Source organism: Nilaparvata lugens, chromosome 4 (assembly GCF_014356525.2).
Source record: "Nilaparvata lugens isolate BPH chromosome 4, ASM1435652v1, whole genome shotgun sequence".
NCBI lineage: Eukaryota > Metazoa > Arthropoda > Insecta > Hemiptera > Delphacidae > Nilaparvata > Nilaparvata lugens.
Genome location: NC_052507.1, coordinates 19,614,802 through 19,630,182, shown reverse-complemented (window position 1 = coordinate 19,630,182; position 15,381 = coordinate 19,614,802). Strand labels below are relative to the sequence as shown.

Sequence of the window (15,381 nt, the reverse complement as noted above, 5' to 3'; positions counted from 1 at the left end):
ATGTTGTATTGATTATATGTATATCTTATCAGTTATTATATTATTGTCATCTTAGTTTGAAAACTAATTATATCTCAAGTATTTTAAGCTTGAAAAGTATAGTTGAAATATTTGACGTGATAGTATAACTTATTTTTTCTAATCATTCATTGAAACAATATTTGATACTACTATGTGTTACAGATTCTTCGCAGATTCCTGAAAAAATATTTGATTATCTTAAAATGTCCATGGAAATTATTCGTTCTGCGGATTCTCAAAGTTCATCAGAAGTTGTGAACTTCTCTTCTCACAGAAAAACGCGAAGCCTCGTAATGCAGTATCTAATGGAAACCGCTTGCTCGAGCATTACTTTGACCAGAGCTGTTCAAGCATGTCTTCTTGAAGTCATTGAATCCCTCGCTACTCACCACTCACCACCAAACCCTCTCCACCGTCACTGTTAATCATCTGCAACTACGTTTATAATGGAGTACTCAAGCCACTCCTTCGCTTCGTAACTTCTCAACGTAATCATAACATGGCCTGCCTTGTTCTTGTTTGTTTGAAGAACCCTTGCCAAAGTGTGTATATTCATTGACACAGTTGATAATATTAATTAATGCAGGGTAGCCTTACCTTATCTAAGTACATGGAGCATACTTCTATGTTTTGCTTTCCTTGCCCTACCTACTACCATGGGTGAGGAAAATATTTCTTTCCAAATAAGGTATCCAATTTTCATCTCTATAAATCCTTAATTATCTGAATTTTTCCCTTTATAAGACTTATCTTAATAATGAAGAGCCTCTTGCAGTGTCCACCAATGCCCATGATGAAGTTGTCAGGTTTGTTTAGTTGACTGCAACAAACTAATCATAATTGATATCGGACTTGGCAAGAAATACAAGACTTATCTCATACTTGAAATAAAATAGGGTACCCCAATTTCAAGTTCTCTATAAGTTTTAAGGTACATTTTTTGAGCCAATAATTTTTTTTCCATCTTTGAAAATCCTGATACTCTGAATATTTATAGAACTCACCAGGGAATATCTGAATGTTCTCAGAAATGTTGAGTTTCTAATTTTGGATTTATTGTTCTCCTTTTCAGAACTGTAACGAACGCAGCCATCGAGGTTATCGAAGCAGACAGCTTAATTTCTTATCGAAGCACGCTTGCAGATGTGTAAGTGAATCATAAACGAGTCAAATTATCCATATTCAAATCCAAATTTATTCTCAATTCATTACAGAACAATATATGTAAGGTAGCATGCGAAGTATCATGTTTCTAAAGACATTCAAATCCATATTCATGAATCTCCTCTCTTCTAAGTTCTATAATTCAGTCCATTCCAGGAGAGGAATGATATCTTGAGCTTGATTTGTATCAAATTGTATTTTCAATTCAGTCATGAATATTTCAAGTTCTTGTTTTTTCAACTTTTTAACATGACTTCACGATATCCTGCAATATGCTATTTTTTGATAAACGTATCGGCAAAATCAACTCTCATCAGAATAGTCGCATATTGGTATATTGATACGCGACGCGACGTGACATGATGTGCCATGAGGTGACCCGAGTCACATATCAGAGTAAGGTTAGTCTCATATTGAGACGTGACGCGATATGTGATAATATCATTATGATCATTTTATAATGTTCACACGAGTGCAACGTACCTATAATACGTATTCTATAATCCTTGCACGTGTGTCTCAATTTTTACTTCGTCTTTATGTGAATATTATATGATAAATATAATATTCACCTATATAGTAGACTCGGATAAAGTCAAATCACGTCGCGTCGCATCTCAATATGCCACTGTGTCACAGAGTCGCATTATTTCATGAAGGATTCATTCCTCCATCAGAAACTATACATTCATTAACTTCCATACTATATTACTTTATCCATTTATTTATTCAATCATATACAAATACAATCCAGGTAAAAACAACAGGCATTCGCCCAAAACTGTTCTAAACCTTAATTTGGAATACACAGTCTGGGGGTGTATTCACACATTATTTTGAGCCCAAAAAATGTGTCTACTACAATTTTGAATTTATCAGATCAATTAATTTCAAAATTTGTATTATATTAATATTTTGACTACTTTTAATTGATTTCAAAAATATAATAGATAATTTGTAAGATTATATATTATAATCACTTACCATTATATAAATTGAGATCCATGACAGCATTAGAAACTGCTAATCTCTAAAGCGTGGAATTCCTCGTGCATCAGTGCACTTGATGATGTAGGAAAATTGCTACATCTCTACTACTTGAAACTCGTATTGTTAAGACGTGTTGTCATAGCGACAACAGGATTTGGCATTTTTCCTAATCTGCAAAGGATCAAGTTACTTGGAGATGATGTTCTCCACATATAGCTGCAGCATTACACATTGCAATCTCATCCTGATTACTAAGAGCTAAAGATCGGATAGATCTAATCTCACCTGACTCCCAAGTGAGTCTCACTCAATTCTGACCATGGGCACAATTAATTATCATAGAACCTGTCCTCAATCACACTTTCGTAAGCTTTGGACTCAACCTCAACAAAAACCCAATGATATTCCGATTAGAATTGGAGGTATGGTTTAATATGAAGATGAATAAAATACTTGTGTTATACTCCATAACTGGAGTCCTTGAGACGTGATCTAAAAAATACATGATAGAAGTATTATTAAGTTGTAAGGGTTGGGCAACGAAGATTATCAAGCAAGACACATACTGTCATCTTCAATGAACTAACAAAGGAATATACCTGAGATGAGTAATCTTTGACTATCTTTCGACAAGTAGGATTTCAAGTTTTATCAGTACTTCATTAACTCCGTCGAAATCAGATGAGCTGTTCTGAACTTTCAGCAAAGACACTTATTTATGGAATTGCTTGTCAAGAGTTTATAATTGGAATGATACCCTTGTTTATTCTTCATAGTTTCAAATGAAACAGGAGCATTAGTGACCAAAGAAAAGTCGGAGAAAAATTAGTTTGGTTACTTGAGCGTGTTTCATTCTAATCAATCGTCTTCACTCGCTTTGTCTTGGCTGACACCATGAAACTCCCTTTGATTTGTTTCATGAAAAGTGCATGATCCAGAATAATAATAATTTTTTCTTGTGATTATGATGGGGAAATTGCTTTGAAGATGAATTACTCCAGAACATGCATGAGGTGTGGAGTGTAGGTGTGGGAGATAACATAATAGCTTCCACTAGGATCGGAGAGGATTTTTTTCATTTTCCATCTCCCATTCCTCTATCAATAGCTTTCACTATAAATTGAGATACTTAACCTGATATTTCTTCATGTTCCAATCTCTCATTCATTGAACAATCAGCATTATTCTACGATTTCTCATGCCGAATCTCAAAATTTGCTCTTTTAATGGTTGTGACCTTGTTTGACTTAGATCAGAAGTAAAAAATTCTAGTCTGTTTCTGTTCAAAAATTAAGTTGTTTGCTGGAATAAATCTATTTTCAAGTTAAAACGGTCTCAATTTGAACAATTATTTTACTGAATTTGTGAATTAAGGTGGACTTAAACTGATAGGGACTGTAAACTCTCATACCTCAAAACGATAAATAAATTTGTGTGAGCTGATACTTAACCTTACTCAATCTGAAGTATTTTGATACTTTATTTTTGAAAAGTGATATTGCGCGTTTATTTTTTCAAAATTTACTATCGTCTATACATTTTCAACAAAAAAATCAACATGCTATGTTTAAAGAGAATCGAATTGAAGTGATCAGATCATGTCGTCGCCTGTGGAGATCTGAATCACCTCTGATAGCTATCAACTCTCAAGGGTGATTAAGACCAACACTATGATATGAATATTGATTATTATTTCATTGCACCTAAGTGGTACAGCCAATAGGATAATCTACCAACGAACAGTAGAATCAAGCTATGCCGGTGATACGAGGATATGTAGTGAATTATTAATTCTATTGTATGTCTGCAAGCACAAAGCACATTTGGCTCAGGTTTAATTATAATGAGTGCATCCCGTTGCATTGAAGCTTGAGAGAAACCGCTTGTATGAATCTTATCTTGAGCAGACTTATCAAAAAAATTTGAAGATCAATAATTTGAAAACGTCATCAATCCAGCATTATTACTGGTAACAAATACATTTCCCAACACCCTTTTCCCCCCAATCGTGAGTTGAATTGATCATAAATTTCCATTCGAAATCAATTTTATATTCATTACATTATTTCAAAATCGAAATTTTAATTATTGGAATAACAAATTGTGATACAGGTCTCTTTTCAGAGGGTGAAGAAAAGCAGTGTTTTATCTATAATGGCACATGTATCTATAATACAATAGTACTTCATTTTAAATTTCAGCATTTTTCATCATGTCAAATCAAATAAACCCTTATAATACAATCGAACGAAATTCAGTCCGAAAAAACTTTAATTTGAATCATAACTACTCTGGTTATTCAATTTGGCTATCGAACTGAATAATTATCGGTAATGATATACAGTATATAACTCATAATAAAAGGAGTCTGATACAAATGTGATTGCATTCATCTCTTTTCTGTATAGGGCTACTTTTTATAGAGATAGAAAGAAAAATAAAAATCTCAGTACCCTTTATAAAGACAACATGTTTCGGACATTGATGCCATTTTCAAGTGATATGAAGTAAATCATGATTTACTGAGATTTTTATTTTTCTTTCTATTTCTGTAATTGCATTCTTATAATCTCCACGATTCACTACACCAAACTAAAATTTAAAAATACATAGTCTGCGATAAGTCAGCGATACAGATACATTCTGCTACAGGTTGAATAGCCTAATCAGTGACATGGATTCATAGCAGCGGCAACATATCGCTCTCAAAACTGCCACTACCAACCTCCACCCACCACCCTCCATCACACGCTAACGATCCCTTGCTTCATTCCCTGCTCAACAATGGTCACATTTTATACTCGACTTTCACGCTAAATTCAGATACACATAAATGAAGAAATGCTCTTTAATACAAGGTTTGCATGAGTTTCCACTGCTTGGGGAAGTAGAACAGTGTTGATAAAAAGTAATCCCTTTAGATTAGGCTATTGTGTGTTTATTATGTTTGTTTATGAATAAAAGGCAAAAAAAGTATGACGTGTAAGGGCTTGGAAGTACCAACTCATATTGTATTGGAGAAGCCACCTACCAAAGTCTTACTTTGCTCTCTAGAACAGTATTCTACTTTTGGAATCTAATTCACTGCTTCTAGTAAATCACTAATCACTACTGTTTTGTCCTATGGAGTAAAGCGGACACTTCAAAACTTAAAAACTGGAAGTAATTCCATTTGAATAAATTGAAATAACTGGGTAAATAGGGAGCTAAGAAAATAACATAGGAAGCAATTCTATTGGACAAAGTATCAAAACGACTGTGTTGATTATAGGAACATAGAATCTCATAAATAGTAGATTTTTTAGACTATTGTTCAACAAAAGCATACTTTTGTTTGTAGTTTTATGTCTGAAATATAAACAAGATTTGTACAGTGAAGGAAAGATTGAAAAAAATATATATGAATGTTGAAATTAAAAGGTGGAGAAGAATGTTGTGTACATCACGAGAACGAAAGTGTTTTTCTCCCCCAGGGGGATTTCTCCCTTGGCTCCAAACATTTCCCCTCAGGGAGAAAAACCTCACTTTGCCCCCTAAAAGTACACAAAACTGTTCACTTGACCATAGACTGGAACCTCCTACCCAGACCAAAATCATTGACTTATAATTTCTTATTTCAATGGCATTTCTTATTTCTTTCATTCATCGATTGGATGAGACGGCAATGCTTGTTGGTCACATATGTTGATATTGCTTGTTGATATTATGCCATGGAGGGGACCATTCAGGGAAGAAGAGGAAGAGGGAGAAGAAGATACAAAATGTTGGACGACATCAAGGAGGAGATGAGCTACTATGCAACGAAGCGACTGGCAGAGAATAGAAGAGAGTGGAGGGCTGCTGCCATATAGAAGGACCTGCTTACGAGCAGAAAACTACAGACAGATTTCAATGGCACTAAGGTTTTTCATCGGGGACAATGATTCACGGATTTGAAATCCAACCGTTATGCCATCAAATTTATCAATAAATTCATCATCATCATCATCATCATCAATTATTTCTTATAATTGAGACATTTTGAACTGGTAAGCTCACCCTTGATGATAATTTTTTTCATCAGGATAATAACAGTAAGTATTCCTCTTGCAGCTCGTTGAATCACCTATCCCGTCTGAGAGTTATTGAGCAAGGAGTTTTCAACAATCTTCCAGCCTTGAGAACAATGTGAGTTGTTTAACTAATTAACTAAAATTAATAATTTGATAACTATGTTTTGTACATCACACATTTATCCTTTCATTCTATGGTCATAAAAATTCAATCATCCCTCATTGATTCATAATCTGTAGAATCGTTTTATAATTTAATGAACAAGGTGTAATGGAAAGACCAGCATTGTTATAATATCATTCAGTAAATATGGTTCTACGATAGATAGAAGTTATATATTTGAAAAATATTATGTTGATTCCGCTTCCTCTGTCTGGAAGATATAGTCCAATTGCAATATTTTAAATTTAAATTCGATTCAATTTAAATCGACACGGTAGATTTTAGACGATAGGTTTTCTTGAGTGAATGGACTCCTCGGAACGGAAAAAGCTATAACCCATCCTCCCGATTGTCAGCACTCCAAATGGATCCAAGTTATTAATAGATTCGCAGTCAAGTTTTCCTTATTAGCTGCTGAAATGCAATATTGATCCTGTACTGGTAGCAGCAACGTTATCCTGGATGTTTCATATTATGTAGAAATGTAATAAATAGATACTCCATCCATCCAGTGCTGATGGAAATTCATACTGTTTCCTTTCTGTGTTTATTCTAATTTCCACAAGAATAAAATAGTTGGTAATTTTGAAAAAATGCACTGTAGTTGCGATAATATTGAAATAAATGTTAGGATATGAGAATAGAGCTCCTATAAGCTTCTACATTTATTTCTGAGACTGAATGTTAATGTTCGTTTACAATCATTTTTCTCTATTTAGAGCATACGTTTTCATATCTTTGGATCTAAAATGCAATTATCAAAAATGATAATACTGAAGTTTGTCCGTTCTTTATTCTTATTGATACGCAGATTCCTAAAAAATAAACTGAATGTCGCTACATGGACTTTAAATACTTTTCATTGAATTTGTACCTTTGGAACATTGCAAATGTCCATTTTATTACTTGAAAAGGGCCCATTATATATTTTAACTTTGAATACTATGGTCCAGTTGTAGAAAATTCGGTTAAATTTTAATCATGGTTAATTTCACGAGAACTAATCAGAGAAGTTTTTTCGAGAAGTAGGCTCTTCTGATCTTCTCGTGAAGTAAATGATAATTATAATTGAATCGGCTTTTGTGCAAAGGGCACTAACTCTTATAACTTCATCATCCATACTTACTATGGAATTTCTGTTATGGAAATTTGGCAAGCGCTTATTCACAACAGATATTATGGTTCCTTGATAAAAATTAGTCAATACCAATAAGAAGTTTTCCATATATTAAAATTTTGATAAGGTCAAGTATATCCCTATATCTCAACTACTTCTCACTATTCCACAAGTCCTAAGTCCGCCTCACAAAGAATGTTTTCAGCTTATTTCTTTCCTTACATTTTTCGCTTTCTACTATTCTGATTCTCCCACGATGATTGCCCTCGTGAATGATATAAATTGAACTATTAATCCATAAAGGATAGTAGAGAATGATCAGATTCTTGTTACAAAAATCCATCATTGTATGAATAGTGTTAAAAACATGTTAGCTCATGTTGACACTATACAGAGCAAACATAATAAACTCTAACAATAAAATTCCTAATTTACTGGAGTTGTGAATTTTTCACACAAGTTAATTGTGATTAAGAGCCAAGGGGTAATAAGTAATGTGAAAAGGTTTTCTTAAAAGGAACGTTCTGTGGAATAACCACTCAAAAAGGCAAAAAAAGAAGAAATGGAGCGTATCCATTTGGAAAATTGATATCTTCATCAGCAGAGGAACAGGATATTGGAGAGAGTCAACAATTGATTTTCTTCCAAACTCCAGTAGTTCATTATCTTTATGATACAGCATCCGGTGAACTCTCATTTGCGTCAAGAAGGCACTTGAATTTACACGTATTTTTGTCGACCCAACTCAATTCTTTCGAATTCTGTGATCATATTCTTGCTACGTCCTCCAAATAGTACTTTCGTTTTTCGCTGAAAATGTTTCCAGTAACATTGTACAGGATCACTAGGATGAAATATGGATTTAATCTCGAGGTGTCCTCTACATGCCATTCCATATTGTGTACACGGAAGTGGTCTGTTCCATTAACGGATTATGTTGTACAGTATTACGATCTATTCTGATCACATGATAATAATTATCCCATTGTGTCCATCGTAATAGTTATTGTCGGCAATACTATCAGCGGATAAAGTTGTGAGAGTTTTACTCATTTTTCCCTGCGATTCGATATATTACTATCGACGTTTCACTTCGAAGATGAAATCAGTTTGTATCATAGTCTTCTTTAATATTCACGATCATACTTTTCAAATAACATTGTTTTTCTACAGAGCTAAAATACCCCATAAGGTCTCTAGTCATGATTTAAAAAGTCTAATACTTCTCAATCATAAAAAATGGCTCGACTGATGAGGATCAAGGGGGAAGAATATCATAGAGTATCTCAAGTCAAAAGTGCGACCACGAAACCAATTGCTGCTTCCCAACCATCGCTTTAAAACTACAAATAATAATTATTGGCAATCTTTTCGACGGGGTAAAGTATGCAACCCTCTCAACACCTCATAGTGGAATATTCCACAGGTGAATGAAAAGTTAGGCTACCACTTGAAATCAGTGTAATTTGAAAGAACATTTTTCATAGGAATAAAACATTTTGAGTACAAATGAGATTCTCATAGATATAATAACAAAAGCTAGTTTTATTTCAGAAATTATTTCAACTGGTTGCCGAATTGATTTAATAAGAGCCTATTTTAATAATCATAAGTTGCTTCATCATTAATTGCATGAAATTATAATACTAGATTAATATTCCGATGCAATCCTCAATAAAGAATTGAGCAGGATGTTATTATTGGACAGTTCAGGAAAGGTAAATAACATCTCTCATGATAAATTTGAATGTAGAAAAACATTGATATGAAAAGTTCTGTCAGATTATGCTACATTTTATCATGAGACAGGGTTATTATTCATATGTCCGTGTATTAACGTTTCTCTATAATTATCATTCTGTCGATTACATGAGCAGGTTGAATCAAAGAGTTTGGACCTCTGCAGTTAATTTTAGGTAATATAATGGTGAATTGTTATAAGGTTTAGGGCTTCAATCCCTGTTTCCATTTAATCGAGACGATGTTTAAGTATCAATTTCTAGTTGCAATCCCTTATGAGGTTTGCGTTATTAATGATGTCATGTCAATAACAGCTTCAAACAAAATTGATCATAGAAGCTATGACAAAGGTCTATCAGTAAATTAGGTAGAGTATCAACACCGCCTGTTGGCTTGTTTCTGTTCCTGTAATTGCAAATACACGTGTATTATCAGTATGGCAGCAGTGACTGGTTGCTGGAATCGCAGTTGTATGTAGAGTTTCAGTTAATAGTACCGGAACACAGCACATGGATTCATAAATTCATTCGGCTGTCAACTATGTAATTGTAATTACACTCCTAGAAGCCCCCCTCATCCATTGGCGGCGCAGTTTCCTCGTGTAATCTTTGAACAAGCCACACTCCAACTGTATTGCACCTCCTGACAAGCAATGGCAACGGTTCTGCTACAGTCATACAATATTGATTGAGCCTCACCGACGCTTGTATGAACAAACTTTGTATTTAACCAATACGATTGTATCAACAAACCAATGGTCAGATCTTTTCAAAGCATTCGCGAACTTTGTCGACCTGTGAGGTCACTTCACTCCTACTAATACGATTTTTAAATACTTTTTCAACATTTTTATTATTCTTGTATTCATTTGAATCCAATCAATTATGAAGAAACTATTTCTGATCTCGGAATCTGATTCTATGAATGAAGGTGAGGGAATATTTCAGTTCATAATGCCTGGAATACTTCCTCTTGGTTCGTGAATATTTCTACTGGGAAAATTATATAATTGACGTCTAATTAGTATGAGCTCAACCTCCTATCCTAGACATGCCATGATGGCATGACAGATGAAATATGCTTGAAAGAATAAACTAATAACTCAATCAGATCACTTTCTATCATTTCTTATAGTTGCAATCAGTTATCGAGGGTGGTTAATCATTCATCTATAGTCCACAAGCTAGGCAAGTACTGTATAATAAGGAGAGAAGATTCTAATGAAGGTTAGGAACAAGCATGGGGGAGGTTTTCTGGTTAGCTATCCCAAAAATATCACCATTCAACTTTCTGGATTCGAGAAATGAGTCAGTAATATAATTCAATTAGTATCTCCTTCATACAATATGGTATCACTGGTCTTGTAACCTTTAGCATCTTGTTGATACTTGGATTTTTTCTATCGAAAGTTGACTACTCTCTCATTTTTCTAGAGTTATCAACTACGCTCCTTCCCTAAAGAGCATTCCAGATGCCTTTTTTCGAACTTCACTGCCGGAGCTGAGAATATTGTAAGTGACATCAATCAACTTGTTTTTTCTTGGAGTAAAATGTGAAGCAAGCATACAGGAAGCTGCATCTGATCTGCTTGGATCTTGAAAAAGAGCAAAAAAGCATGCATCAAATTTATCCGCCCACTCGTTTTCATAACTCCTTGGTAACATTTAATGGCATCAAACAATCTGATATCAAAAGCAATCTAAGTATGGAGACCAAGATTTATTTTTCGCTCCTATAGTTAAAGAACTCTTCTCAAGTCATGATTTATTATTATTTTCTAAACGTGAGTTGAACAGTATAAATTCCTATTATGTTTATAAAGGATTATTCTTCAATTCAAAGGGATGTAAAATTAAGGAGAAATTAATATCATTTAACAGAATCATTACTGTAAATAATTTTAATGTTCATAGAAAATATCACGTAATTGAAAATTGTTCATTTCTTGATAGTATTGTACTTGTTCTAGTTTAATTCGAACTGCCTTTCAATCTTTTACTCACTAAAAATCGTTCATTTTCTGATAAGTTTTGTACTTTTTTCTCAACTAACTTGTTATACTACTGAATCGTCGATGACATAGCCTTTGTCTCTGAAGCCTGGCTCTTGACAATCACTGTATCATTTAATTAATCAATCTGTGCAAATCATCATTCTATCATCATTAATCTTCCAGAATTGCATTAAAACTGACAATAAAAACTTCTTTACTTCATACGTATTTCGCGATTCCAATGATTGATTATTATTAGTATTTATATTACTCTAATCTCACGTTTATATAGTAATTATGTGCATTATTTCTTTCAAGCCGTTGCACTTACACAGGTCTGGGCGTAGTTCCAGCTATGAAATATTTAGGATCCAAGCACCCAATGAGCATAATGTAAGTACAATATATTTTTTATTGATATTCCTTTCAAGTGTAAAAAGAAAGCATGTTTAGAGAAATACTTTCCACTATTTTTTCTCGATAAAAATTGTCCAGTCTTTTATTTCACATCCTTCAAAAAACATTGTTTTCTAGAGCTATAGAGGTTTAATAATAATCTGATTGTATCAGGGAAGAGTGATGAAACTACAACTGGCACCCACGCAATTTTCATGATCACACTTATTTCGCGGAAGCTTTCACAGCAAGTAAATTAGCTCTCGAGTTATTCGCTCTGAAAACTTTATTAAAACTCAATTAGTCCAGTTCCGGAGAGAAAAGTCAAGGATTTGCTTCATGGCTGTCGAGAGAAACTGTTGAAATATGCATCTAACCAATGTCAATGTTATCGCTATCTAGTATCAAGATCACTATCCGCCATTTTAATGTTGAATACTATTGATTTATCAATAAAATAACATTAATCATCTTATTGAATATTCAATCACAATGATACAGCCAATGTACCTAGATTATTCTAGGTACTTTGGATAGAGCTTTGATTAATCATGAAAGATAATAAGTCATAATTGAATCATCAGAAAATGTTGTTTACACTACACCACTGAAGAGTTTCCATTTATTTTGTGTAGCAGTCCAAATATTTTTATCCAGTCTAGGCTATACCTTGAGATATTACTAGCCTACAAAATTGTTAAAAATCTTGGAAAAAAGTTGCGAGTCTTAAGATTACAGCTCACCTTTGTGAAATCTTAGTATTTACATTCAAATTTCTTTTCACTTTTTCCACAAATTTGTAAGTTTTGAAACAATAATACACTCGTACATTGGTCGGCAATGTACAATAATAATAACTTATGATGGAATGTAGTAAGCCCTACAGATTATCCTCGTTAGGCAAGTTCTGTTTGCCAGCTCTCCTACGTCGTTAACCTCAATCCGATACTAAACTTGTTTCGTTAGGTTAAACAAACCTTTCAAAAGGATTCAGATTACAATTCCACACTTATACAAAGCGTTCAAAGGTGAACTGATATTTTCCTACCGTTCAGAAATTGAATCAAATCGTTAAAATTGAAGTTGTAACCATCGACTATACAGAAATTTGCAACATAAATATTCGCATGAGTACATTTCCTGAATGGAGAAACCACTGCATAATTATACTAAAGAATGATAACATATTGATTTTTTTGAATCTCTAAACTACCATGAAGTTTTATGGTTTTGATTGAACTATCCTGTTCATTGTTGATATGAATAATTGAATAAAGTTTTGTCTGTTTCTAACCCACGTATTGTCCCACAATATTGTCCAAGATCAATAACATCGACATATTATCATTAGATATCTAAATGTTATTGTCAAATCGTTAAAATTGAAGTTGAAACCTTCGACTATACAGAAATTTGCAGCTTAAATTTTCGCATGATTACATTTCCTGAATGAAAAAACCACTGCATATACTAAAGAATGATAACATATTGATTATTTTTGAATCTCTAAACTACCATGGAGTTTTATGGTTTTGATTGAACTATCCTGTCCATTGTTGATATGAATAATTGAATAAAGTTTTGTCTGTTTCTAACCCACGTATTGTCCCACAATATTGTCCAAGATCATTAACATCGACATATTATTATTATATATCTAAATGTTATTGTCTGAGGACAAGAAGTTCACTAATGCAAATGTAAGTGGAATGTCTGTGAAGACTCTCTTTTCCAAAACATCATCATGAACTCTTTGCAAAGCAACTATCATTACATGAAGAAATATCATCAATCGTTAACGTTCGAATAATTTTGAGGTCAAAATATCATGATATGGAGGAGTCAGAGTTTTGTCGAAACCAGCGAACCAAATATTATTTTGCCAGTTGTAGTAGTACATAATAAAAAATGACACAGCGGCGTGGAAGAGAATGTATCCGACTGACTGTTCTTGCAAGTGACATGAGGCCATCATCATTAAGTCCAGTACATGGGATTAATTTCGTAGCCGCCCTATGAAAAAGCCATCGTACATGACTCTATCGTACAGAAATAGATTCTCTCTTCATGCTGGACAGCACATGACTGCAAAGCGTGCAACAGGCTAAATTACAAAAATTGCAATTTGAGCCCGCCTGTCACCCAGCAAGAGCACCTGATATTGATCGACTGTTTCATTCAATTGCTGCACTTACCACTGACAAATTACTGATGCATTCATCAAACGGTTCTATTACACGCACACAGCATTATGTGACATTCTGCAGTGTAGTTATTAAACATTTTCAGTTTCTTTTCTAAAAATGTTCATGTCAGACCTGATAACCTCCCTATTCAATCCAATTTTTGTAAGCGCATAGAAACAGAATGCTAAAACAAGTTTTCATCCTGAAAGATAATAATTTTGATCCCTCATAAGAAGGAAAATGGAAAGCTGTGTTTTCCTAGATTGCATGATGGAAAGTATAGAAATCCCACCTTATCATTGACTTCAAGACATCTCAACTTATTTCAATCTTATTTGTAAGAGTAGTACTTCTATCTCACTCTATTTATATTCTAATTATTTTTCTTTATATCTTACTATCAAGTGGATATGGGATAATATACACACAACACTTTAAATATTATAACTCTCGAGTAATCTTCAGAACTTTTCAGTTTCAATGAGAACTTTGAACTTCATTTTGAGAACTTTTGACCCACAGCAATGATTGTTGATCACGAACTATTCGAAGTGAGTGTGAAAGTTTTGTCTAAGATTTTATAAGAATTTTATTGAGATTCTCATGTTGCTTTCCTTGAAAGAGATAGCCTGATATGAGTATAAGATATACAGGTTGTATCTGGCCTGAAATAAGATTCAATAATTCTTCTGAATCTCACAGCAATGAATCTCTACCTTCGCTTGATGGAAATAGTGCTTTCGAAAATAGATTCACGATAAATGATGAGGAATGAATTCCAAAATACGATTTTTTTAGCTTTATTCATGATTATGATGAATGCTGAATTACTCACTTGACATTCATTGACATCATCATGATGCTTAGGAATTCATTACTTGACATTCTAAAATAATGATTAATCAATTTGACAAATATCATTCTAATCAAATAAAATTATTCTCTAAATTCTATGTCGCATAACAAGGCAATTTGAAAAATATGCAGGTATTCAGTAAGCACATGCTTTGCATGTTATCAGCCCAATAATGCAGTACACTATTTATGCAGAATACTGTATCTGGAATTCCTCATCAACAAATATCACAGCGTCCAAAATAGACACTGATTTCAGGGCTGTCACAAATTTCCTGGTAATTCAGCCAATCATTATTGGTTCTGGGAACAACAACCCATCTAGAATGCCATACACATCAATTTATCACAAAATAAGGTATCTTTGATAGCTCGTGACAGTAATGCACGAATTGATTGTGGTTTTCAATAACGAATGTACTAGAGCTGGTAAATTCTCTTTAATTGTTTACTCACACAATGAATAATTTAATCTTTGAAACAAGTATCACGTATGTTTCAACTACGTATGAAAAATTTATAAAAATGTTGGATGATTATAAACTCTTGATTCCGTCTCAGTGATAATGATGATTACGATATTTATCTATTGGATTGATGCCGGAGCAGTGAAGAAAATTCTTATTCATCTCATACTCTTTCTAATCATTCACACTAGGAATTGATTTCTAGTCTCTATCTGGTGTTAATTATTCAAAGGCTGA

General features: G+C 33.5%; 1 protein-coding gene across 2 annotated transcripts in view; it reads left to right on the top strand.

The window, feature by feature from the left end:
- LOC111047634 (lutropin-choriogonadotropic hormone receptor) overlaps positions 1 to 15,381 on the top strand; it is a 98,586-nt gene that overhangs the window by 62,680 nt on the left and 20,525 nt on the right. For both annotated transcript variants that reach the window (XM_039426886.1, XM_039426887.1), the window contains exons 3-6: positions 1,094 to 1,168; positions 6,268 to 6,342; positions 10,681 to 10,758; positions 11,559 to 11,633. In XM_039426886.1, coding sequence (XP_039282820.1) covers positions 1,094 to 1,168; positions 6,268 to 6,342; positions 10,681 to 10,758; positions 11,559 to 11,633 — 303 coding nt within the window. The remainder of the gene's footprint in view (positions 1 to 1,093; positions 1,169 to 6,267; positions 6,343 to 10,680; positions 10,759 to 11,558; positions 11,634 to 15,381) is intronic.